This window comes from Diospyros lotus, chromosome 8, assembly GCF_014633365.1.
Source record: "Diospyros lotus cultivar Yz01 chromosome 8, ASM1463336v1, whole genome shotgun sequence".
Lineage (NCBI taxonomy): Eukaryota > Viridiplantae > Streptophyta > Magnoliopsida > Ericales > Ebenaceae > Diospyros > Diospyros lotus.
The window spans coordinates 38,292,555-38,316,976 of NC_068345.1; the positions used below are offsets into that span (position 1 = coordinate 38,292,555).

The window sequence follows — 24,422 nt, forward strand, 5'->3', positions numbered from 1 at the left end:
GACTTGTGGAAACTTCTATTAAGTAGAATGAAATAAATAAAATGAAGTAATGAAATAAATAAAATGCTAGGGGATTGGGAATGTGAATCTAATCCATTTTCTCGGCATTCCTCTGGGTCGCTCAAATTTTCCGGAAGGTATGGATGCATGTTTGTACCCTCGCTTTCTTTTGCCATCTGTCTCCTCCTCCGGCAAACCCAGGCTGGGGAAACCCTTCTCGTCCCTGAAAGGTATGAACTTTTTCCCAAATCCTGACCCTAATTGCTACTCTACAAAACCACCTTCATAAATTTCTACCGTCATGGTTCCGAATATGCACATGTGGATTTGGTCTGAATTACGGGCGTTTTTACTTCTTATTCAGTTGGTTTTTTTGGGTTATGCTGAACTTTATTGCTTGGGATTTGTTGAAGAATATTAGTGACCCATTTTGGTTGAAGGTTGTAGCTTTGTGTTTATAAAATAATTTAGTTACATGTGTATAACCGCAGCTCTCTGTGTCTGATTCTGGGTTTATGAATTTGATGCACAAAGGAATAAGCTGGTTTTGAGGTGCTGTTACAAGCATGTTTGAATTGAAATGCCATGAACAACCTCAAATCCCCTCTATGGTTAAGATAACATGGTTTCCCAAAGGAGTGAATTCAACTTAAATAGAGGCTAAAGGCTATTAGAAGTGCATTGCTATTGTGTTGGAATGTGAGATGGAAAAAATACATCAATTCATTACCTGGGAGGCCAACCCCGAGAAAGCCAATTTAAATACAAAACAGAGTAATGCTCTGTTTAATCACCCAAGCCTAACCGCCTAACAGCCAACAATAACTACTAACTAAACCAAACAACAACTAACCAACAGCTACAACATACAATAGGGAATAAAATATACAACAGCAGCAGAACGCTAAATCTGATACTCCCCCTCAAGATGGACTGTGAACATCAAGAACAGCCATCTTGGCCAATAGATGAGATAGTTGAGGGGCTGGTAAAGGCTTGGTGAACAAGTCAGCCAATTGATGAGCAGATCAAATAGGCAGTAGCTTGTAAACACCAGCCTGCAACTTGTCCCGAACAAAATGACGATCCAACTCTATGTGCTTGGTGCACTCATGGAAAACCGGGTTGGATGCAATATGAACCGCAGTCTGATTATCATAAAATAAGAGAGCAGGAGTTATAGGAGAAATCTGCAAATCATTAAGAAGTTGATGCAGCCACACAATCTCACTGGCTGTAGAAGCAAGAGCCCTGTACTCAGCCTTAGCAGATGAGCGAGACACAGTGCTCTACTTCTTTGCCTTCCAAGAAATTAGAGAATCACCAAGGAAAATACAAAAGCCCGTGATGGAATGCCTAGTGTCTAGACAAGAACCCCAATCAGCATCTGAGAAGGCCCGGATCTGCAATGAAGAAGCAGAAAAGAGCAATCCTTGTCCAAGAGAGGCCTTAAGATATGTCAACAAATGATGTGTTGCATCAAGATGAGGCTTCCAAGGTTTAGAAACATATTGACTAAGCTTATGGATAACAAATGTGATAACAGGGTGAGAGATAGTCAGATAAAGCAACGGGCCAATGAGACGTCTATAGGCAGAAACATCCTCAAGTAAATCACCCTCAATAGAACTACTTGACATTAGGGATCATAGGAACCATAACCGGATTGCTAGATAAAAAACCCGTATCCTCAAGAAGCTGTAAAGTATAGTGTCTCTGAGATAAGAAAATACCTTTAGTAGACTAAGTAATCTCGAGACTGATAGGCCACCAGTGTACCGGACCTACCAAAGACCAGCAAGCATGAAGGGGAGAATAGGGAATTAGCACATGCAGGTTGTTACAACCAGCATGTGCGCATGGGGGTAGTTTTGTAATCCATAGGTTGAGGGAATAATTTGCATGTGCAAGGGAATTCGGTTAGAGACGGGTAGAGGAGCAGTATAAAGAGCTGAGAAGAAGAGGGAAAGGGTAGCTAGTTTTTGATAGAAGAATTGGGAGAGTAAGGGCCTCTCGAATGCCCTGGTTTGTTCTTGTTTTCTGCTGAAAAGTATTGGAAACTATTGATATTTGATTGTTGTTTGGATTTGCTATTTGGTATCCTATCAATTTGATATCAGAGCGTTTCGATCCTAATGGTGAACTTGACTGACCCAGTCGGTGATTTGGAGGTGAGGGTAGAAGGCATTCCACTGGGAGATGATGTTATGAGGAGTGCGTTTCAAAAGATGGAGAGACAACTAGCGAACCTACTAGAGCTGTTCGCGAGGATGCGAGCGAGATGGGAAGAATAGGAGCGGGCGAGCAAGAGCAAGAGGAAGAATGAGGAGAGATGGGAGGAGCAAGAGAGAGAGAGGAAAGGGAAGCGAGATGAGGAAGACCCACCTGCGGGTTCGCCCTTGACATGGGAGGGAACGCCGGTAGCTGGAGCGAGAAGTGGCGAAGGGGGCAACTGGGTCGATGGTGTCGGAAAGCAGGAGTACCGTGGGAGACGCCCGGAAATACCCATTTTCGAGGGAGATGATCCAAATGGCTAGGTCTTTAGGGCTGAGCGCTACTTCATTGTGAACTAGCTGTCCGATGTGGAGAAGCTGGAGACAGCGGCCTTATGCGTTGAAGGAGTGGCTCTATCGTGGTTCCAATGGGAGCAGCGAAGGCAACGAGTGAGGAGTTGGGCGGAGCTTAAGGCGACGGGTGAAGAGTTGGGAGTTGCGGTGAAGGGGCTGGTTGTCGAGGAGAAGATGGACTCGGCAGCACTGTGTTTGGAGGGTGCTGCTTTTTCATGGGTCCAGTGCAAGCAACGGAGACGAAGAGTGAGAAGCTGGAAAGAGTTGAAGGGGCTTCTGAGGAATCGCTTAGGGGCCATGCTGGAAGGTGCGAGGGACGAGCTGCATATTGGAGGGGGATTGGTGGTTGAGAAGATGATGGTGTCACAAGGCAGAGTGGCTGCCGACGACGATGGTGTTGGGGAGTTCCACGGCGAGGCGGAAGGGCAGCCGACGATCGATCCATTTAAAAGGCCGCAGACAACCGAACCGGTGACAACCAAGGAGAGCATCTCGCCGAGGAAGGGGGCGCCATCAACGATCCATGTTGTCTGGGAAGATGGTGCGACTCCTAGCCAGGTTTCTCATAAATTTTACATGGGGTTGGCTGATAATTCCCTCATGTATTCTCACTATCATGAGGGGGTGGGTGTCTCGCCCAAGGAGGTTGTGATGGTGGAAGGGCAGCATGTTTCTAGAAGTCAAGGGCTCAATTTGCATTCTGTTGTGGAGCCCAATGATTTAGAAGCTCCGCTTATGATAATGGAGTCTTGTTTAAATTCTGATTGGCTCCAACATTCTTTTCACTCTTGGGCACAGAGATGTCAAAATGCTAACAGTGCTGAATCTGTTGAAATGCGAAAGGAGGAATTGGTTGATTCTACTCTGTGGGATGAGTTAACAGATTTTGGGCTTTCAAGGGTTGGTCTCATCAACAGCATCGATGATTTATCTGGTCCGGCTGTTAGTGGGACATCGCTATTGGGAGAAGATGAACCTCAGTTAACTGCATCTGAGCATCAGCGAGAAAGACGAAAGAAACGGTCTGCTGTTGGAACACCTGACCATTTGGCTCTCGAGATTCTCTTAGGGACAGGGCATGGTGCAACTGCAGATTGGTGGTCTGTGGGTATCATTCTATTTGAGTTGATTGTTGGTATCCCACCTTTTAATGCTGAGCATCCTTAGATAATAACTGATAATATTCTCAACTGAAAGATACCTTGGCCCCGGGTACCTGAAGAAATGAGCTATGAAGCCCAATATCTCATTGATCAGTTATTAACTGAAGATCCTCATCAGAGACTAGGAGTAGGAGGAGCCTCGGAGGTGAAGCAACATGCATTTTTCAGAGATATTAACTGGGACACCCTTGCTAGACAGAAGGCTGCTTTTGTTCCTTCATCAGAGAGTGCACTTGACACCAGTTACTTCATGAGCCGATACTCGTGGAATTCTGCAGAGAACATGTTTTTTATGCTACCAGTGAGTTTGAGGACAGTGAGAATGGTAGCACCATTTGTAACGACCCATTATTGGGTTTAGAATTTTAGAATGATATATTAACTTATTTTAGTTATTATATAAGTTGAGCAAATTTGATTCTTAATGTTGAAATAGATCTATGGGCTTGTATGTATGGGTTTAAATTAAATGGATGGGATAATGAGTTGGGCTTCAATTTATTTAAGGCAAATGGGCTAAGAGTTGGGCTTGGGCCTTTAAGGAAATAGAAGATGGGCCATTTATTTGGGCTTAAGCCCAATACAAAAAAAAAAAAAAAAAAAAAAAAAAAAACATCCACCATCTACGCATCATTACTTCCCAACCCCCATTTCTTTTTCTTCTTTCACCTTTTCTTTCACTTCTTCTTTATTGTTTTTCACTCCCTCTTTTACTTCTCCTTTCTTCTTTCACTCCTCCTTTTACTTCTTCTTTTTCCTTTTACTCCTACTTTCTTCTTTCACTTTTTTTTTACACCTTCTTTTTCTTTCTCTTTATCTCCTTTTCTTCTTCTCCCTCCCGACTTCTTCTTCTTCTTCTTATTCTATTCTTCTTCTTCTTCTTCTTCTTCTTCTTCTTCTTCCTCATCTAATACGCATTCTTTTTCTTCTCTACTGCTTCTATTCTGTTAAATTTTCTGTGGCAATTGGAGCTTCTGTGCGGGTGCTTCATCTTGATTTATTCATCCTCAGGCAAGTATCCTTTCTTCTTCTTCTTTTATTTTTCTCCCCTTCCATGTGTAGCATCTCTATTAAATTTTTTCTATCTACATAGTATAAAATTCCTAAATATTGTGAGTCTATTTGATGTCTCAAAAGGGGTTTGATTCACCCCAATATTATTCTGTGAATGGCATTTTTCACCTCCATTATGATGGGAGTTTGTTCACCTTCATTGCTCATTGTAGTGTATTTATTGGTATATCTTATATGTAAATGATGTCTGGATAATTAATGTCTATACCCGAATGTCCCATGAAATTGTGAAAAAATATCAAGTTAATGTGTGAAAAAAATTCGGATGCTACAGTACCATATAGTACCTATACAGTATCTCAATACAGTACCTATACAGTATCTCAATACAGTACCATACAGTACCTATACAGTATCTCAATATAGTACCTATACAGTATCTTGATACAGTACCTATACAATATCTCAATACAGTACCATACAGTACCTATATAGTATCTCGATACAGTATCTCGATACAGTACCATACAGTACCTATACAGTATCTCGATACAGTACCATACAGTACCTATACAGTATCTCGATACAATACCATATAGTATCTCGCTATAGTATGATACCGTATTCGTACAGTATACATACAGTATCTTGCTACAGTACCATACCGTATCCGTATAGTACCCCGCTACAGTACCCATCCGAAAATTTTTATTAATATTAATTAAACATTTACTTAATGTATTAGAGCGATTGTATGGTGGAAAAATAACAATTTTTGCCATAACATTCTTCAATGGTATTAAATGTATATTGAGAACGAGAATTTAAATTTTACATTGCTGGTAAATGCATACATGATGCATACATGTACATGATGCTCATATATATATGTTCTTAGCTCATATATATATGTTCTTAGCGCACTTATTATTTTGCGCGGAAATAAAGGGTACCCTAGGAGCGCCTGACGCGGGACGAGGTGGCCATAGCCCGGCAGGTTGTGCTCGATACGTTATGTGTTGATTTACTGATATGATGATTAACGCATATTTTGCATCGTGGCTTATGAGCCTATGGGATTTATACTTATGATGTATGCACTTGTATGATTATACATGAACAAAAATTTGAAATTTATAATTCTATGAGATATGATTTCCGACTCATATAATTGAATATTGATATGAAGTCGTTGTACACTCCTCTCGGTGTCATCATGATTTCTCTTTCTTCATACTGCTCCTTTGTACTAGAACTTGCTGAGCCTTGTGGCTCACTTGATCTTCTTATGCCATTCCAGGTAAAGGTAAAGCAGTCATTAAGGGCGAGTCCAGTGGGACTACAACCCAAGGGTAGTGGTGTACAGAGGCACTCAACTCGGAGATCCTAGTTGCGTTTTGGTGAGGTAGATTGATGAGATTTTAAATTGTTGTTTTACATTAGAGCCTCATATTCGGTTTGTATGGCCTAAGAGCCTAGATGTATCAACATTGGTTTGTAACGAAAGTTATTGATATTCCGCTGCGTGAAAATAGATAAATGTGTGTGTTTATTATGAGGTATTGTTCTATATCATCCTTGTGATGACCTCCTTTCGAATGTCCTATGCTAGCGGGCACATTCGGGAGTGGGCCCTTACACCATTGGTAGTAGCAGTGGTGCAAGCAATCGCCACGATGAACTGGGAGCCCTACGATTCAGCAACAATTTCCTACTTTTCACCTTGAGGACAAGGTGAAAGTGCGGGAGGGGAGTAATGATAGGCCACCGGTGTACCGGACCTACCAAAGACCAGCAAGCATGAAGGGGAGAATAGGGAATTAGCACATGCAAGTTGTTACAACCAGTATGTGCGCATGGGGGTAGTTTTGTAATCCATAGGTTGAGAGAATAATCTGCATGTGCAAGGGAATTTGGTTAGAGAGGGGCAGAGGAGCAGTATAAAGAGCTGAGAAAAAGAGGGAGAGGGTAGCTAGTTTTTGATAGAAGAATTGGGAGAGTAAGGGCCTCTCGAATACCCTGGTTTGTTCTTGTTTTCTGCTGAAAAGTATTGGAAACTATTGATATTTGATTGTTGTTTGGATTTGCTATTTGGTATCCTATTAGAGACCAAGAAAATACCGTAGACGCCCAAGATCTTGAAGCTTGAATTGGCCATGAAGAAAAGCCTTAAGAGAGGCTATAGCAACAACATTTGAACCGGTTATGATAATATCATCAACGTATACAAGCGGAGGAACCAACACCCCTAGTAAAGAGAGAATAGTTTGATTTAGATTGAAGAAAGCCATACTTAAGAAGGGCAGTAGAGAACTTGGAAAACCATTGCCTTGAAGTTTGTTTTAATCCATAGATAGACTTATGGAATTTGTGAGAAGTCAGAGGTAGAACTCCAACTTGAAAAGTTAGCTTAACAAGTGGAGGGATCCTCCTCCTTATATATAGCCCAGGTCTCCCTTATTGAGGCGATGTGGGATTCTCACACTCCCCCCCACGCCAAAGCTTCTCCAGCTACAATATACAATATACAAGGGTGCAGCCCAGGGCGAGGCTAAATGGAGAATAAAATAGGGAATAAAATATACAACAGCAGCAGCACAATATACAATAGGGAATAAAATATACAACAGCAGCAGCACACTAAATCTGATATATTGTTTATAGAATAATGAATAGAAAAGGTGAATCATATAATATAGAATCAACCCCAACGCTTTGAGTAAAGCCCCATGGCAACTAAATTAGTCAGGCCTTGTGTTGGCTCAATACATCAAAACACCTTTGTTAGAGGGGATTCTTTTGTGCAGTAATCTGCACTCTGCAATTAATTAAATGTTGTGATTATTCCTCTGTAATTAAGGATAAGATTATAGATACAAGGGTGCAGCCCAGGGCGAGGCTAAATGGAGAACATTTAGAAATAAGACGCAAATTTCTAGGTAAGTTGTCACGCCCAATTTTGGAGGCCATGACCGGCACTAGCCCCTAAAAGGCCAGACTCCAATAGAGAATAGTAAGCCTTACAATATACCATTTACCATATATTATTTTAAATATTTCAAGTTAACTACAAAAGTTACCATAACCTTTATTTCGAAATTTAAGTGCCCACTAGCCGAAGTTATCATCTGGTTACATTGTCCAAAATTAATTAGAACACAAAAGAAAGAAACGTTAATTTTCCCATACACAACTCTAGTGACGTGTGGTGAACGTGTTGTAACCTGAAGAGTGTGTCTAGGGCATATGCAATAGAATCGCCTATCATAATCCTTATTGTTAGGGTCGATGCCAACCTACAAATCTAAAAATGTTAAGGGATAAGTTTACCATTAACTTAGTGAGAGGTAAAGAGCATTATAATGAGAGGATACAAAATCAATGCATCAAAAGATCAAACATCATGCCATGTCATGCCAAGTAGTATTTAAGAAAATGTAGGGGATGACGAATAAGCACACACATTCAGGAGTAAATAAGTTAGAACCAGAATTCGCATATTCCGTTAACTTAGGGGCGAAACGACCCTCACCCACAAGATCCACTTCAGTAGAACCACTCTCACCTGATTTAAACATGATGGCGGAACCACTCTCGCCAATAAGGGCAGACCATTTCTCACCCTAATGTATACATGGTGCACCAATGACTAACTTTTACTTTAGTTAGCAATACAATATTTTAACTAGTTACTTCCTTTAAGACACATTTCATGCTACCATTTAGTATTAAAAGTGTCACATGCAGAGTATCAAATATAAGTATCAACATGAACAGATCAATGCAACATGGATTACATATATATATATATATATATTCAAATGGAATTTAAAGGAAATGAAATTAGATATAAGTGTCAAGATGCACAGATCAGGCAACATGGATTCTATTTCCCCAAATGCAATTTAAAGATATGTTGTTGTGATAGAATATCAAGAATACAAGGATGATTAGCAATATGAATGCAACAAACGCCACTATAATACAAATTACCCACTCACAGTATTATATTAGATTTGAAATTTCCTCTTGGTTGGGTCATGTCAAAATCTCCTAACAAAATTATTAAAGTAACATGAGAATTGACTAAAAAAAATTGCAAGAACTAAAATATACCCAAGGATCTAAAACGTCTATCCTAATTGACTAACGAACCACGGATGGAACGAGTGCGGAGAAGAGACGAGGCAAGGTGAATATAATTCTAATGCTGGGCTTTTTAGAAACAGGTTGGGTTTTAATGAAATATGAGGATTAAGCTTACCGATTAAAGTTTGGATTTTTTTTTTAAAATAAACTTGGGCCCAATTTGAAATAAAATTGGGCTTGGCCCAAATTGGGTTTGTTTTAGCTACTAAATTAAAATAGGAAAGTTCCAGGCGGCCATTGGAGAGAGAGAGAAGAGAGCTTGGAGCCCCAGGGCTTGGCTTCTCTTGGGCCACTAAAGAGTAAGGCCCAGGAATTGGGCCTTACAAGGAATCAACTCAGATTAACGGATGACAAGGAGATAAGCGTAAATAATGAAACTTCAATTGAAGATCTCATCATGAGGGCTCCATCCCTGCTGAGCCATCTATATGACTGGGAATCCTTCACCATACAATGCATAATCGACCTCTGGCATTCTCTAAAATTATCATTTAGATCAAACCAATACAGAGATTCATTTTGAAAATAATGAGCCCCTGAGAAGCTGATGAAAATTTGTTGCAGAAACTTCAGTGTGGAACTTTTTACCAAAACTTGAGTGCAGAAAACATAGCATTAATGAGCCATCTAGCTTCTTGTAGGATGTAACTGGTGAGGCTAACTATTGCCTAGTTTCAAAGCAACTAGGCCTGCTTCTTTTGCTAATGTTATACAGACATTACCTATGTTTATTTAGAAGAAGAAGAAGATCAGCTATTGATTAATGGTCTGTTTTGTTGTTTACAACTTGGACTAGCATTTTGGATGTTTAACATATTTCATATTGGTACTAAGCAAAATTGTCTGTTGACTTCAGACTGAGGTATCATTTCTTGATGCAGCTTGTTCAATTTGGCAGAGATTGCAGATGGCCCTTCACTGTTTGCCGCTCGAAAGGATTTTTCTCAGTTAACTGTCTTCAGCATAAGAGCTGGTGGAAACCAAAAAGGCCGGCCTTCTCAAAAGAATGCAGCCCCTGGAAGAACAACAAAGAAGGATACAACTCAATCATCAGATGGTAAATCACCCAACTCAGCAAACCAAGAAGAGATAATTGCTCTTTTTCGACGCATTCAATCTTCAATATCCAAAGGAGATTCAACTATTAATAAGAGGAGAAGTTCCAATTCGTCTCAGGATAAGCCCTCAGCGGAATCAGTTCTGGAAGTTCTTCGCCAATCCAGAAAGCAAGTAAAAGGTAATGCAACTTGCACCTATCCTGCTATTTTGCTGGTATCTTTGTAAGTTTGCTTCATCTGCAATCCGCAAATTCTCTTCTTCTGTTTCTTGTAGCTTATTATACGGTATCTGCTGCAAATATGGTTCAAAAGTAATCTCTGTAATATTTTGACACTGAAATGAAGCATGCATGCACCGGTAGCTTTGCAAATTCTCCTAAATCTGCAACCCACGAATTGATTCATCAGTTTCAGGATAGCTAATTCAGATTCTTGAATTTTAGGGGAAGAAACTTCGAGAGGGAATAGAACATTGACCCGGAAGAGAGGTGGCCTTCTACAAAAAGAGAAGAAAGTGCAGGAGTATCCTTCAGAAGCAGAGTTTAAGCTTACTCGGCCGCCATCAAACTTTGTGAAGAGGTCCCCGATTCCATTTCCATCCAACCCAAGGAAAAAGGCTGCCGAGCAAACGATTGAAACGAGTGCTGGCGAGACAGAGTTCAAAATATTTGAGAAGATGAAGCTTACGGAACTTAAAGAAGTGGCCAAGACTAGAGGAATTAGAGGTTACTCGAAACTGAAGAAGAGAGAGCTTGTGGAGTTGCTAGGGTCCTATACATAATGGTTGGCAAACAACATGCGGCAACTTCGTTGATGTTCATTTTCCCAGATGAGTTGGCTTGTTTTGATTACTCGACTTTTCAGTTCCATTTTCAGATGGTTCAGTAGAAACAGAATGCAATCACATATTTGGACGTCCTATCAAGTCTGAATTTTGGTTAAAACTGCGTGTGTTTCAGATAAAAGAAACAAATAATTCGTGGAAAGTCTCCCCATTTACTGCCCATTAGAAAGGCTACTAGAATTCAAGCATGAATGCTAGATACCATAATTCTACTTTCAACAGAGACAAAAACAAGAAACATAGGATATCTCAGCTTTGCAAAATTTGGAAATTTTGGATAGTTAATCAAGTGATGTATCGGGAATATCATTTAAGCAGCAAAGGCCAATGCAATGCATGGATATACACATCTTATATTGACTGATATTCATTTACGCAAAACTGCTACTGTAACATGCATAGATAAGTCAATATAGTGGACTTAGACAAGCTCGGATGGGGAGATATAAACAGACACCATTGTGAAACAGAGTAGTGGCCTTTGGGGTCTGCCCACAAAGCAAATTTAAACAAAAAAATGTCCATTCCGTTGCCGGGAATCGAACCCGGGTCTCTCGGGTGAGAGCCGAGTATCCTAACCGACTAGACTACAACGGAACTTGAGATGATTACTATAGTTGTAATATATAATTTCTAGCTGCATGTTTGAAATTCAGACCTGTTATCCAGATGACTGCCATTCCATTCAACACATTGCTGCAACAGCTAGTAGCATGCAAGGATAATAGCAACATCCATCCTTGTGAAATCTTTCTTGCATATAACCATGTGATATTTTGGTATCAATTGGCATTTTACTGCAACCGTCACACTGTTTTTGTTTTCAAGAGAAGACAAGCTTAGTGGCAAAGATAAATTTGCTTTCCTGATGGAAATATCCCCACTTTAAGTTGTAGTGTAATACTCCAAAAAATAATGATAGTAATAAAAGTGAAATAATTATTTATATGTTGTTTGTTACGTAATAAACAACGCAAACTAAATCTGATATTATGATATAAAAAACAAAGGGCAAGAAAATAAGTGTTGATATCGTCAATTTCTTACTAGTGGATAAAATCAGAAAAAAATGTTGCATTTAATGTGACATAGATAGGATATATTTGTATTTCTTAAAAAAAAAAAAAACTAAAGAAGCAAGACGTGTAATACTTGATTTAGCACCCCGGAGTAAATAAATAGGAACATGATTGCCCATAAAAACCGCGAGGAAAGAGGAAGGAGAACATGATTGCCCCTAAAAGGGAAAATTTACACTGTAGGTTGCCAATGTGTTTTTGTTTTGATATCATGTTCCCATTTATAGGTTTTTGCTTTTACATAAATAGCTGTGTACTATTTGGTATCACCTTAATGTGATATTTTGCTAAGTCGTTAATTTGTATTTTGATTTCTGTGTATTTTTCTTTCTCCACACTACATGAAATTATCGAGACTTTCTTTTTAAGACTCATTCGTTTAAACTTGAAAAATTCATTTTGCTTTATTTCAAATAAAACAGATCCGAGGAGACCTAAAAATTCTCATGTAGAAACAAAAAATAAAGGGAATGAAAACATACAAAAACAATTGCAAGGCTCCTGTCACACCATCTCTAAGAGTCCCAACACAGAGTATCCATAAACAGATATGAATTCCATTACAATATGCCTAGTGAAGTGCAAAGATGCTGGAGGCTTGAGAAGGAAACAATAAAAGGGGGAAGAGAAGAGAAGACACGAAATTCCAAGCTAATTTTTATCTAACCGTCTATCCTACCTGCAGTAAGAAAATCTATGCCAATTCCAAGCCAGAGTCCATAAACAGGCGCAGCAACAACTTTGGTATTTGGACCTGACCCTTCGTCCATCGCATCAGAACCAAAGAGGTTGCCTAAATTATCATCCAATGGCACCTCCTCCTCGTGAATCATTAGGAGGTTCGGCAACAATCCTTACTTGCTTCTATCATAACATATTTACACGGAAGAACCACGACAGCACGAAGGCTATTAGCAGGCATGCCATGAGGAAGTTACAAAATGGCTTCCCCCGGCAACACCTTCTACGCCCATCAGGCAAGTTAATAGCGATAGCATGAGATCTGCTTGGCTCAGTCCACTCTTCAATAAATCTGTAATCGCCAACACCTGTAACATTTCTTGCCGTCTCACCACAAATTTCACACTGCCTGCATAGCGTTAAGAAAAATAAATTAACACTTAACAAAAGAGAGACACGTAGTTAGCATTCTGAGCTATTGTAGAAGAATCCGCCATTTGTTTAGGGACTTCAGGCGTTGACACATTTCTCAAATAACCCAAAGAGTAGATGATCAACGAAAGAATTTATCCATTGAAAGTGATTCAACTCATACCACGTTTTTCTCTTTTTTCTTCTTGAGAGTCGCTGTTACCCACTTACTAGGATGGAAATATGCGTTGCCGCGTAAAGGTGCAGGTCTGTGTTATGATTGCCATTTCTAAGTTTTACTAGTAAACAATTATGCCTACAATTGTAACCATGAGAATTTGCTCCCTTCCATATTAAAGATGCAATGAAAATGTAAAAAAAAAAAATTCATATAATTGAACCCCATGAATTTATTATTAATCTGAGTTGGAAATCATGCAATTCTGTTTTTAATCTTGTTCGAGCAAAAAGCATATTTTCCGCACCACACATCATTTTAACTTGGAAACCAGAAGTTTCCATTTTGGCTGAAGGCTAAATGAACAATTCCAAACTTAGACTAGTAAAGGTATGGTTTTGGAATTCACATCTATTTAGTTCCTAAGATATTATTACTTCTTCTGCTTACAAATTTGGAAGTGCTCATTTTCGTTGTATAAATTGCCTCTCATTTTCAGATAATAATCATACTTTACAACCCTTCATTATGAAACACAGAGACCACGACAGAAGACAATTCTGATTGACAACCAAGTTTCAACAATGCAGGAAGAAGATAAACAATCAATAACTAAAGAAAATACATTTCCGCGGAAATAAAGCAAGCTAGAATACCAGGAGTATCCACATCCTAAAATAATATTGAAAAACATAAAGTTGAAAGAAGAGAAGATTATACCTGTACCCTTTAAGCTTAAACCAGGTTTCTGCACAAGTTGAATGCACAATCCCGAGGTCATCTTTACATCCACAACCAAGCTGCATCAAACCATCTTTGGCATCCGTCACCGGAGTGACACTAGTAGTAGCAGTTGTCACCAGTCGTGGTGGTGTTTCGGATGCCGAGGGATCAGAACTCAAATGGCAAATCCTACAAACCCTTTCCCCATCCAACTTCTCGCCAAATTGTCTATTTACGCCACAGTTGACATCAATAACACAAGATTTTTTATCCTCTTTTGAGTCCTTTATTTTCCTCAACACATCTGAATGCCCATTTGAATGTCCATTCCTGCTTTCCCCTTCCTCATCAGATTTCATCACAATTACAGTCTGAGAAACACCACGATGATTCTGATCAATTGAATTCCTCGGACTCTTACAATTCCCTGGATTGCCCAAATCAACTGGTTTCACTTCCACATCAATTACCTGCCCATCACTCGATTCATCGCCCATGACTCCTAAATGAAACAGCCCAGAAATTAGCCAAACACTTCGAAACCCAATCAGAAATAACTGACATTGCTACTTCCAAATCGAAAAACCCACAAGCAAACTACTCGATTTAGAGAATGTTAAGACAACGAATCATAGGAGAAGTCAACGAAAAACCAGTGAAGTTCTTAGAAGAATCGAACCTTTTCCTCCTCCGAGGAATAAGATCACCTAACCAGGGAGCAACTAAATCCTTCCCATCAACGCAGAGATTGGCCGTTCACACCCGCCACATGGTCGCACAAAAATGTGCTTTTCTTCAGTAAATCGGAGGGTTTGCCTTTTCTTTCTTGATTCAACTACTCCCTGTCTAAAAAGATAATCATAAAAAAGCGAGGACGGAATAACGATTGACCCTTTCTCTTATCCAATAAGGAACAGCCAGGAGTGCACTTGTAAGCTATGTGCGCCCCATCTGTTTGTTACTTCGTCTACATCTTGCTTTGTCGGAAAGGCCTTCCATTTGCTTCGCTTCCAGGCGCTTCATTTGCCCTTGTCACTTCACCCAAACTATGGGTAAGAGGGGTATGTTGGATTGTGATATCCCGTGAGCGTGATACTAAAAATTGGGATATAAAGGGTTACGAACATGGTAGCGGCAGAAGTTGCCGAGGGGGCAAAAATGTCTTCTAAACCCATTAGCAGCTGCATTTGGCTACCTGTCGTCATTCTAGACAAAAATATTACCGAACATCATGTGGAGGGTGTTGAATTTACTTCAAAAGTGGGTTTTAAGGTCATAATTGCAAGAGAAGAAGTAGAGGGAATGATCTGAATGAAGTAAACGAACTAACTACTGTTGCGATGCCTTGAGTGGCGGAAACGGCATCCTCATTGGATGACATACTCTTGACCATTAATACGACTCAACTCACTATTAAGTATACAATTGCTCGAATTATACGATCATAAATTATTCTCTATCGCTGTCGCGTATAAAACTCACGCATGATAAGATACAACTGAATTGTGATATCATAATTATACATTGAATATTAGGAGGTAGATACGGGCAAGTTTGAGGCTTAAAAGAGAGTTGAAGAAATGCTTGGAACAATTGTTTAAAAATCTGAATGTGATTCATCTCTAGCGAGTAGATATCTCACCAAGTGACTGAAACCCAATCTGTTCCCTTCAAATGGAGGAAGCACTGACCCTTCAATAAGGACAAATGATTGTCCACCCCATACACAAAAGTTAGCAACATCATCCACCATCTAGGGATGTGTGGTGCCAAATGGTTTTGCACGCACCAACCAACCAAACAAACCAGATTGATATCATTCGGCCTTTCTTATCCATGGCTGAACACAACTTAGGGCAACTACTTATTGCTAACATCTTATTCTAACCACCCCTTGATCACATGCATATAAACAGAAGCAAAGTGACAGCATTGGATATATCTATTGTTGTGAGTACTTGCTTCTTACACGTGAGGAACCCTTGTGTTACACTCAACAAGCATGTCATGAGTTAGTTTTGTATTAGTTGCCAAAAATTTTCCCAATTATAGTTGGAACTACCTCAAAATACATTCAGTGTGCTAATCCCTTGGAGAAATTTGTTTCGTCTAAACATATACACTTGGCATTGTTTTTCAGACAGTGTCTACCCTGTACATGGTGGACTGATATGCTAGTCTTGCTCCATTATCAGCGGGAAGAAAAAAAGGTCTATATGCTATGTTGATTCTGAACATGAACAACCTGCATAAGGAAAACTGCATTGTCACCTGGGCCCAGAAAGCTCAATGGGTTCCATAATGAATGAAGACTCTTCATGGACATCAATGTAGTTTCTTGCGAAACTACAAGTTCGACCCTCGATGTTGTTTCCACCATGTGATTCCTCCATTTGTCCGGGTTGCCCAGCAATACTTTCTAGGACCTTCAAAGCCTGTGACATCTTTGGCCTGAGGTTGGGACTTGATCGAGTACAATCCAAGGCGAGTTCTACTGTTTTTTCTAGCTCTTCAGCACTAAAACATCCCTTCAGATCCCTATCCACCAGCACCTCCAGTCTTTTCTCCTCATACAAGGTTCGAACCTGCATCCAACAAATAATATGACATGGGATTCACCAACAAAACAAAATGGGGAACAAAGACTGCAGGGCCAAGTTGTGCAAGAAGAGAAGCCTATACACAATGGATGCCTTGTTGGCGAAACAATGTGGTGTCGAGCAGCAACATTCCATTTTCCAGGGTAACCATAACAAATGAACAGCATGGAAGGAAAAGTCATCCTGTTAAAAATGGTTATAGAAATCTAAAAGGATTAAAATTGGCAAAAAATAATTAGGAAATCCAGGGGGAAGGTCAAAATCAAGAATGAAGACCCAGTGTCATCATCATCAATCCTAACCAAGTTAAGGTCAATGGCTGAGTATTGAGGATATTAACTGACTTGTAAAAGTCACATTGAGAATACAAATCCATTCCAAAGAACAATGTGGCAAAACTTTTTACACCGGATATCCTTCTTGATAAAACCCTCTCGCGAGGGAATGAAGAGAGAAAATTCTAACACCATCTTCATATAGAAAAATTTCATGAGATGTCGGTTAATGGAGATAATTGAATGGAGACCACTGTAAATAAAATACATCTAACAAACGAACTGACAAGTAGACATGGCCGAACCGCAGAACTCCATCTTGAAGACTCACAACAGTATTTAACTAGAAATTCTGAGTATAAAATAGTAGGTATTAAAGAAACATGTCACGAATCATTTACAAGATAACCACAGTTATTAAAGAAACGTGTCAGGAATCATTTACAATATAATTACATCATTGTGTTTTCTACACAGATAAGTTAAAGGGCATGCGCATGGCAGTCCCAGTGTAAAGGCTCCTGCCAGGCTTGCCACGGTGGTCAGACAAACAAAGTTTTACCCCTATGTATAGACACTGTTATATTTTTCATGTTCTGACCAAAGACACCTAGGGTAGAATGGAGTAGCCTTGCTCCTGATAATTTTACTTTCCTCACTGAAAACATGCAAATAACTACTCTGCACAGAGGATAATAAAATAAGGCACTAACAGACACATCATATACTTACCCATTCAAGGATCATTCCCTTCTGAACTTGACCATTTCCTGCATCTAATGCCTTTTGTCCTGTTATGAGTTCCAAAAGCAGTATGCCAAATCCAAAGACATCAGTTTTGTCAGAAGATTGCCCAGTTGAAAGATATTCTGGTGCAATGTGTCCGACAGTACCCCGCACTGCAGTTGTGACATGTGAGTCTCTCAGATCTAACAGCTTAGCCAGGCCAAAATCCCCAACTACTGCTTCAAAGCTATCATCAAGAAGAATGTTTGCAGCTTTCACATCCCTGTGAATTATTTTTGGATTGCATTGCTCATGTAAGTAGAGAAGTCCACGGGCAGCACCAAGGGCAATATGCATGCGCTTGTTCCAATCCAAAGATGGCTTCTCCCGCCCAGTATCTGCCAATAAAAGTCAACATAATAAGCACAGAGAAAAGTAAACAAGGCAATGGTATCTGAATTTAATTTTGACCATGTATAAAGAAAACATGGGAACCCCACAGGTGGATCGAGTATCCCCTCAACACTTCTAGTGTTGAAGGTGTTCCTCCTATCCACAGCCTATCCCAAGACCAGTTAAAGGAGAGGGTTATATTAAGTAGCCGACAACCAACGTAAAAATCATAAGATCTTGTATTTTAAATTCTTCTAAGCCTACCCAGTGGAATTGAACCTTGTGGTTGTTATTGTTGATAAAGAAACCACCAGAGAGGTAAATAACTTGGTCTCATGCAATCTTTTACCCAGGATATTGTTGACTTCCATCATAACATGCAGAGTAATAATAATGCATAGAGATGGGAATCACACAAATCAAGTCCCTCTTTGCTGAAAATAATATAACTTAATCAAAAAAGACACTTTGATAGATTGTTGAAAGAGGAAAAAGGAAAAGGTACTAGGTATGTATTGTAAGTAATGTACAATGAAACAATTAACTTTCATGTTTGGAGCAATTTACAAAATAAAAAATCCATGACAATATAGTATCTTATACCTACCAAATTATATAACTTTGTTAAGAAAATAAAGAAGACAAGTTACAACATCTGTCATCTGAGTGTACTACTAAAAATATTTTAGATAGCTTAAAGAAATTAATCTTGTTGAAATAATATTTCAGATAGAGGGTTGCATCAGGGCAGGAATCCAGTGTAAATTTTTTCCACATTGTTCATTTGCATGGATTTGTAAATTGCCATTATGAATGCTATGCCATGCCACCAACCCTAACTTGGCTAGATAAGGTGCAGTTGATGATGACAATGATGATAATGATCCTTCAAACAAACAGAGATCCTTCTTCTGGCCAGGGAGGTTGAGAGTACATAAAAACAAACCTCTTAAGCGATCAGCAACACTTCCATTTGGCATATAAGGATAAACAAGTAGCCTCTCATTAGCTGTCATGCAGAAGCCATATAAACGCAGAAGGTTCCGGTGCAAAGCCAAGCCTATCATCTCGACTTCAGTCTGAAACTGGACTTCTCCAGTAAAATTTGGATCCTTCAGCCTTTTGACTGCCACAATTGTCCTGTTTGGAAGATATCCTTTATAGACAACTCCATATCCACCTTGTCCTAAGATGTTTTTAGGACTGAAATTGCTCGTAGCAATTTGCAGTTCCCGGAATGAAAATCTCTTCAGATGACCAATATCAAAGTCATAATCCTGCTGCACTGCATATTCAAATTACCATATAACCTTATGGCACGTTTCATCATATATATATGGTTATATAAAAAGAGAATTAATGTCATTGAGAAGGTTACCATATGATGTAAATAGAAGGCGAGATCTGTACCAATGCACCCAACAGACAAGCAGCATGACAGAAACCACAAATGTGCAACTGACTCCTACCACAGCCGATATAACCCATCGACGGTGATTGCTACCTTTCCGATCTGAAAATGTGACTGCAAGTACACAGACCTTTTATTTTAGTTGCAATTGTGCTATAGGTAGAGCTTGACAGGTTCCCTGTATCTTACCATTGACAGGCTTTGCACCATTCATGCAAATTTGTGCTGAAGATGAAGAGCAGAGAAAGCTGTTCCCCGTAATACTACAAAGGAAAACGCACTTCACATTGTTGAAAACAAGCCAAAAGAAATGATTTATCACATGCATCATAAGAAGTTATGGAGAAAAATGTTTTGGTGGAGAATAAACCTGAAATAAAATAGATTAACATTAGAAACAAATTAATGGTAAGATTCATCATTACTGGATTCATTTTAGACAGCACCCTTTTTATGATCTGATGAACATGGGAACTAGCATGATGCACATGGTAACTGCTATTGATTATGGATATTGATAATGAAATGGTAAAGGTGCACACAAGTTGATAATAGTTACATTTTGATGAAATGGAGGTAGACCTAGTGTTGGTGATAAAAGCTGTAGCCAAGCATGTCCACAACCAAAAGCAATGCCCACCCAAACAGAGGTGATAAAAGTAGTACAAACCTGTGCACAATTCAGATAGTATCCATGTCCCCCTTTTCCCATCCCACAAATGGAGATTTTGATTTATTTAAATGCATGCAGCTGAAATCAGGCACCTGTTTATTCCAGCTACATTGGCTAAAAAATCTATTGGAATACCAGACCCACCATTATCAATTAGATTTGTGCAAAATAAGGTGGTTGGATCGGACCACATGGATGGTATATGGACTTTTTCAAGATGACAAAGAATAAATTCTTTGTCATCTTGAATAGCTATTTTCATAGTTTTTAAGGCAGCAATTTTCTGGTGTCAACAAAGCAAAATTCAATGGTCATGTCAAATGCATAATCACCAGTATGGGACCATAACTAATACAGCATGGCACATCTGTGTATCCACATGTAAATGATGGAGAAGAAAACAATGCCATTGGCATTACAAACCATGAAACAAAGCAAGATCTCTCATTGCATATTTGCAACCAAATTATTCAGGAAAAATTAACGCGAGACTTTTAGAGGTCCCCAGATACTTTGGAAAGCATTCTCAGAAAATATAGGAGGAAGTCAAAAGCTGCTTCTTTTATAAAAATAAAGCTGAAGGGCTGGCATGTAAGATGGGAAGAAAGTTCTCTTTAGGCTAACTAGCTTACCTGTAGCCTTTAGCCAGTATTTTTGGAGTAGGACCGCTGAGGTTATTAAATGACAAGTCCCTGTGCAATATTTTGGAATAATATTCAGCATTTAGTTATGTTTATTTGTGACATGGTATAAACTTTATATTCAGCAGAATACATACAAGAATGATAGACCTGTAAGATTTGCAACAGGTCCAGGAATCTGTCCAGATAAATTGTTCCTGCTAAGTCGCCTGCAACTTGTCATGATAAAGGACTAATTCATCAAAAATAAAGGATCAAAACCAATTTAAAAGCACTTTGAAAATTGCATCTGAGAGAAACTATCAAGTGCACTCACAAGTAATTTAGACAGGTCAAGAAACCCAAAGAGCTTGGAATTTCACCACTGAGCTGATTACCAGAAAGGTCAAGGGTTACCAATTCTGAAAGTTTCCCAATCTCAGATGGAACAGAACCAGACAATTGGTTGTTTTGCAATAACCTGAAAGAGGACCAATGGAATCTGAAAACGTCCATAGAAGTTGCAGACTTGCAGTCCATAAAACAATAATAAATTTAATGTATCTTCTTCAAGTAATTCAACGGAGGAAAAAGATCTCATGTCATCACAATTACTTTTCTCAAACCATAAAATTTGAAGGAAGATATTATTGCAAATTCAGAGAGATATGAATTTGATTGATATTGGAGGCAAACTCTAAGGAACTGGAAATGCAATGATAAGATATGAAAAAGGCTCCTATTAACCTTGAGCCTTTGACAGGGTTTGTACAAAATGGTTACACAGCACACCTATTTTAGGGACCAGAGAAAGTTGCTAGCCACTACATTAAACATAACTCCGATCTAACTTCATTAAATCTAGCTTGCAAGTATCACATTAGTACCAAGTATTTCTACAAACTACTTATAAACATTTCACCTGATTTTTCTAGACATACCTTGTCTAAAATATAAACACAAGCCCAACTGTGAACTAAATCAATCTTATACTTGGCCCATTTTTCAAAGTGGGCAAAATCAAATTTAATACCAACCCCATAACTTTGTGGCAAACTTAAGTGAGACAAATTTATTTGAATAGAGAATGTTTCATAATAGCAGCTACAATCACGACAAAAATGTTTCATGTTCATGCTGTCCAAATAGACCTTGATTCATGTTTTTTAATAAATATTTTTGGTGGTGAGGGGGCGGAAGACAAGCAAATAAATCAGAATGCACATATGACATAAGAGTATTTTCTTAGGGTTATATTGTCAAATCAAGACAACTAAAATAAATGAAAATTTTCAAGATATCTGCAAAGATAATCATATTATGTTGTATAGAGATATCATGTATCCAAGAAATAACATCTAATCAGAGCAGCCTAAAAAGAAATGGAACTGCCGAAGTAACTGAATGATAAATAACAAGGCCATTCACTATACAATTAATATTGAAGGCAATAAGGGCATAAAGTGAGAGGATAAGCAGTAGAATTGATAGCCGAAGAATGGAGGAGATAAAGTTATTCTTGGAGGATTGTACCATGCCTTGAACCACTTAATGTGCGCATAGTTTATTCAATCTCTAGAAACTTAAATGAAGTGCAACTCAATTTGATCATGGGATGCCCAACACAACATAAACACTAACAACAATGCACAAAACTGTAAGAACTTGAATTTGGCTGTTTCTAATGTATCTAATGATTCTATGTATTCTTTATCTTTTTCTTGATTCGGAGAAGGTTTGCTTCAAGTTGAGCTGAGCTGAGCCTAAAGCTTGCACAGAGATGTTGCGCCTTTCAATTGTCAAAAGTGCAGCAACTTCGGACTGATTGTGGATAACTTCAACTAAATCCGACAATGGGAGTACTAAGATCATTTATACACAATAGTACGAGACAAAAACCCCCTTTAAATAGGTGATTATGAAGTAAGTACGATGAGAAAATTCATTTAGGATGCAAATGCGAAGAGATAATGGCTCACATTGTCTGAAGGTGGCTCAAGTTTCCAATACTCGGCGAAAGTGTACCTGACAAACCCGTACTGGCCATTTCACTGGAAAAGAAGGCCAGAAACAAGAATCAATGACCATAACAACATTCAAGACCCATTCCAAAAACTAGCAAAACCTCAGACTCTGAAGAACACACCAAAAAGCCAGTCAAAAACAACAAAGAGAAGCCCCCACGGGCGTAGCACTGTTGGTTCTCAGGTAGCAGATTGCACCCAAAAACAACAAAGAGAAGCTCATTTATTTAGGTAGAATAGACTTACAGGGAAACCACAAAGCCTTCAGGAGAGCAAGCAACCAAGTTCCAAGTGCAGGGATCAACAGAATTTATATCCCAGCCATCAAGCACGTGGCGTTCATCTGTCATTTTACTCTTCATAGACATCAACGCAGCCACTGGCGTACACAGAAAACATTGAAGAAGATGAGCACTGTTTAGATTCCAAATTTCATCAAACCAAGTAGTGGGCACTTCATATTTCACCTTCATAGTTAACACCCTTGGGAGAGAGGAGGCTGTCAGAACCTTCAACGGCAGCAACCCAGAGCAGAAGAACCAAGAAAGCCAGCCCCAGAAGAAGCCCCATAGGACTCTGCAGAGTGCGAAAATCACAAAAACGGAGTGGGAAGTGGACGAAACAGGATTAATCCTTGAGTTTTGGGAATCAACGAAGTCTCAAGTCTTTTTAACCAAGTTTATTGTATTTGGGACAATAAGAAAACATGAAAAATGTTATTGGGAGCCGCAAAGCGGAATTTTTTTTTTTTTTAACTGTTGGAGGGAAAAAATCATCGAGATTTGGGCACGGCGGAGATGGTCCCCTTGTCTACGCCTTTGTTGAACATCAATCGTGATGATTCGGTGTGGCGAGGCACACCATAGAGTTTGTTTGATTAGGGAGCTTTAATTACAAGAATCATAGATATTGATAGGGGATTTCAGATTTGAGATGAATATCCTTAGCTATCTTCAATATTTGTATTTTCAATTATGTTAAAGAAAAATAAATTATAAGTATAAAATTTCACTTTACTATACAGACGATTCATTAAATATCACTTGTCAAATCGCTCCAGCCAGAGACTTCAGACTTGCCGCTTGCTTCTATCGCTTTATTTTAAGAAACAAAGTAAAAGTAGAAGAGAAAAAAGTACTTCCACAGTTGTACTGTACGCCCACCGTAATTCTTCGAGATTGAAGGCTCAAATTAATTCAACTCTACCGTCGGTGGAAAGGAAGACTTTGTGTGCGCGCGCGTGGGTGTCGGCAAATTCGTGGCCGTCGACGCAGGGACTTTGGATTGGCGAGCCTTCAAAGATCAAAGTGCTAGTTGCGTTGGCGCGAGAATTGATGTTGTCCCCGCGGACACTGTGCGACGTCGCTTGGCAGATTTCAATTCAAGGCTTTCCCGTGGGATGATGCAAAGAATTCTAAAAGTAGGACCCTACAGCATCTTTTCCAGATCTGTTTGTTTTATTGCATCAGCATGTCTACCAAACCAAAAAAAAAAAAAAAAAAAAAGAGACTGAAATTTTACAACCAGTTTTCCTCGCAATGGAGGAAAATATTTACAAACTTGCAGTGGAGCTGGAGGCTGGAGCATAATTAGAAATTAACGATCCGTTTGGTTGAGAATTCCAAAACTTCTTGCCTGATCTCCAAAACCGTGATGAACTAACTAGTTTTAAAAATTCTTTTAAGACCGTATTATTAAAACAAACATATTTTCAAAACTCTTTATACCAAAAATCAAGAACCAGAATTAATCAGGACCTGACAACTGCTACTGAAAACCAACTACTACAATACCCTTTTTCCTAGCGTTTTCAGTAAAGCTGAAGCATGGCCA

General features: G+C 39.1%; 3 protein-coding genes and 1 non-coding gene across 6 annotated transcripts; 1 reads left to right on the top strand and 3 right to left on the bottom strand.

Annotated features, from left to right (window-relative positions):
- Nucleotides 1–48: 48 nt before the first annotated feature.
- On the top strand, nt 49–10,937 carry LOC127807920 (SAP-like protein BP-73). Of its 2 annotated transcripts, none has more exons than XM_052346149.1 (3): nt 49–230; nt 9,775–10,130; nt 10,395–10,937. In XM_052346149.1, exons 1-3 carry the CDS (start codon nt 64–66, stop codon nt 10,730–10,732), a joined length of 861 nt encoding a protein of 286 aa, XP_052202109.1. In that variant the 5' UTR covers nt 49–63; the 3' UTR covers nt 10,733–10,937. The 2 variants fall into 2 exon arrangements, with proteins under 2 accessions (XP_052202109.1, XP_052202110.1); XM_052346150.1 differs by having other exon boundaries at nt 65–230; nt 9,792–10,130.
- A 382-nt stretch (nt 10,938–11,319) lies between these two features.
- TRNAE-CUC (transfer RNA glutamic acid (anticodon CUC)) lies at nt 11,320–11,392 on the bottom strand. The gene has a single exon. It is a non-coding gene; the product is annotated as a tRNA-Glu (tRNA).
- A 998-nt stretch (nt 11,393–12,390) lies between these two features.
- On the bottom strand, nt 12,391–24,306 carry LOC127807541 (probable LRR receptor-like serine/threonine-protein kinase At5g45780). 2 transcript variants are annotated; one of them, XM_052345474.1, is made up of 13 exons: nt 23,057–24,306; nt 22,836–22,968; nt 22,545–22,616; nt 20,903–21,046; nt 20,724–20,795; nt 20,578–20,637; nt 19,462–19,535; nt 19,240–19,386; nt 18,808–19,146; nt 17,475–17,866; nt 14,547–16,452; nt 13,865–14,369; nt 12,391–12,964 (listed from the first exon to the last, which is right to left on the bottom strand). In XM_052345474.1, exons 1-11 carry the CDS (start codon nt 23,157–23,159, stop codon nt 16,135–16,137), a joined length of 1,854 nt encoding a protein of 617 aa, XP_052201434.1. In that variant the 5' UTR covers nt 23,160–24,306; the 3' UTR covers nt 12,391–12,964; nt 13,865–14,369; nt 14,547–16,134. The 2 variants fall into 2 exon arrangements, with proteins under 2 accessions (XP_052201434.1, XP_052201433.1); XM_052345473.1 differs by having other exon boundaries at nt 20,724–20,801.
- Nucleotides 12,742–14,364, bottom strand: LOC127808649 (uncharacterized). Its single transcript, XM_052347218.1, has 2 exons — nt 13,865–14,364; nt 12,742–12,964 (listed from the first exon to the last, which is right to left on the bottom strand). Exons 1-2 carry the CDS (start codon nt 14,362–14,364, stop codon nt 12,742–12,744), a joined length of 723 nt encoding a protein of 240 aa, XP_052203178.1.
- Nucleotides 24,307–24,422: the final 116 nt, after the last annotated feature.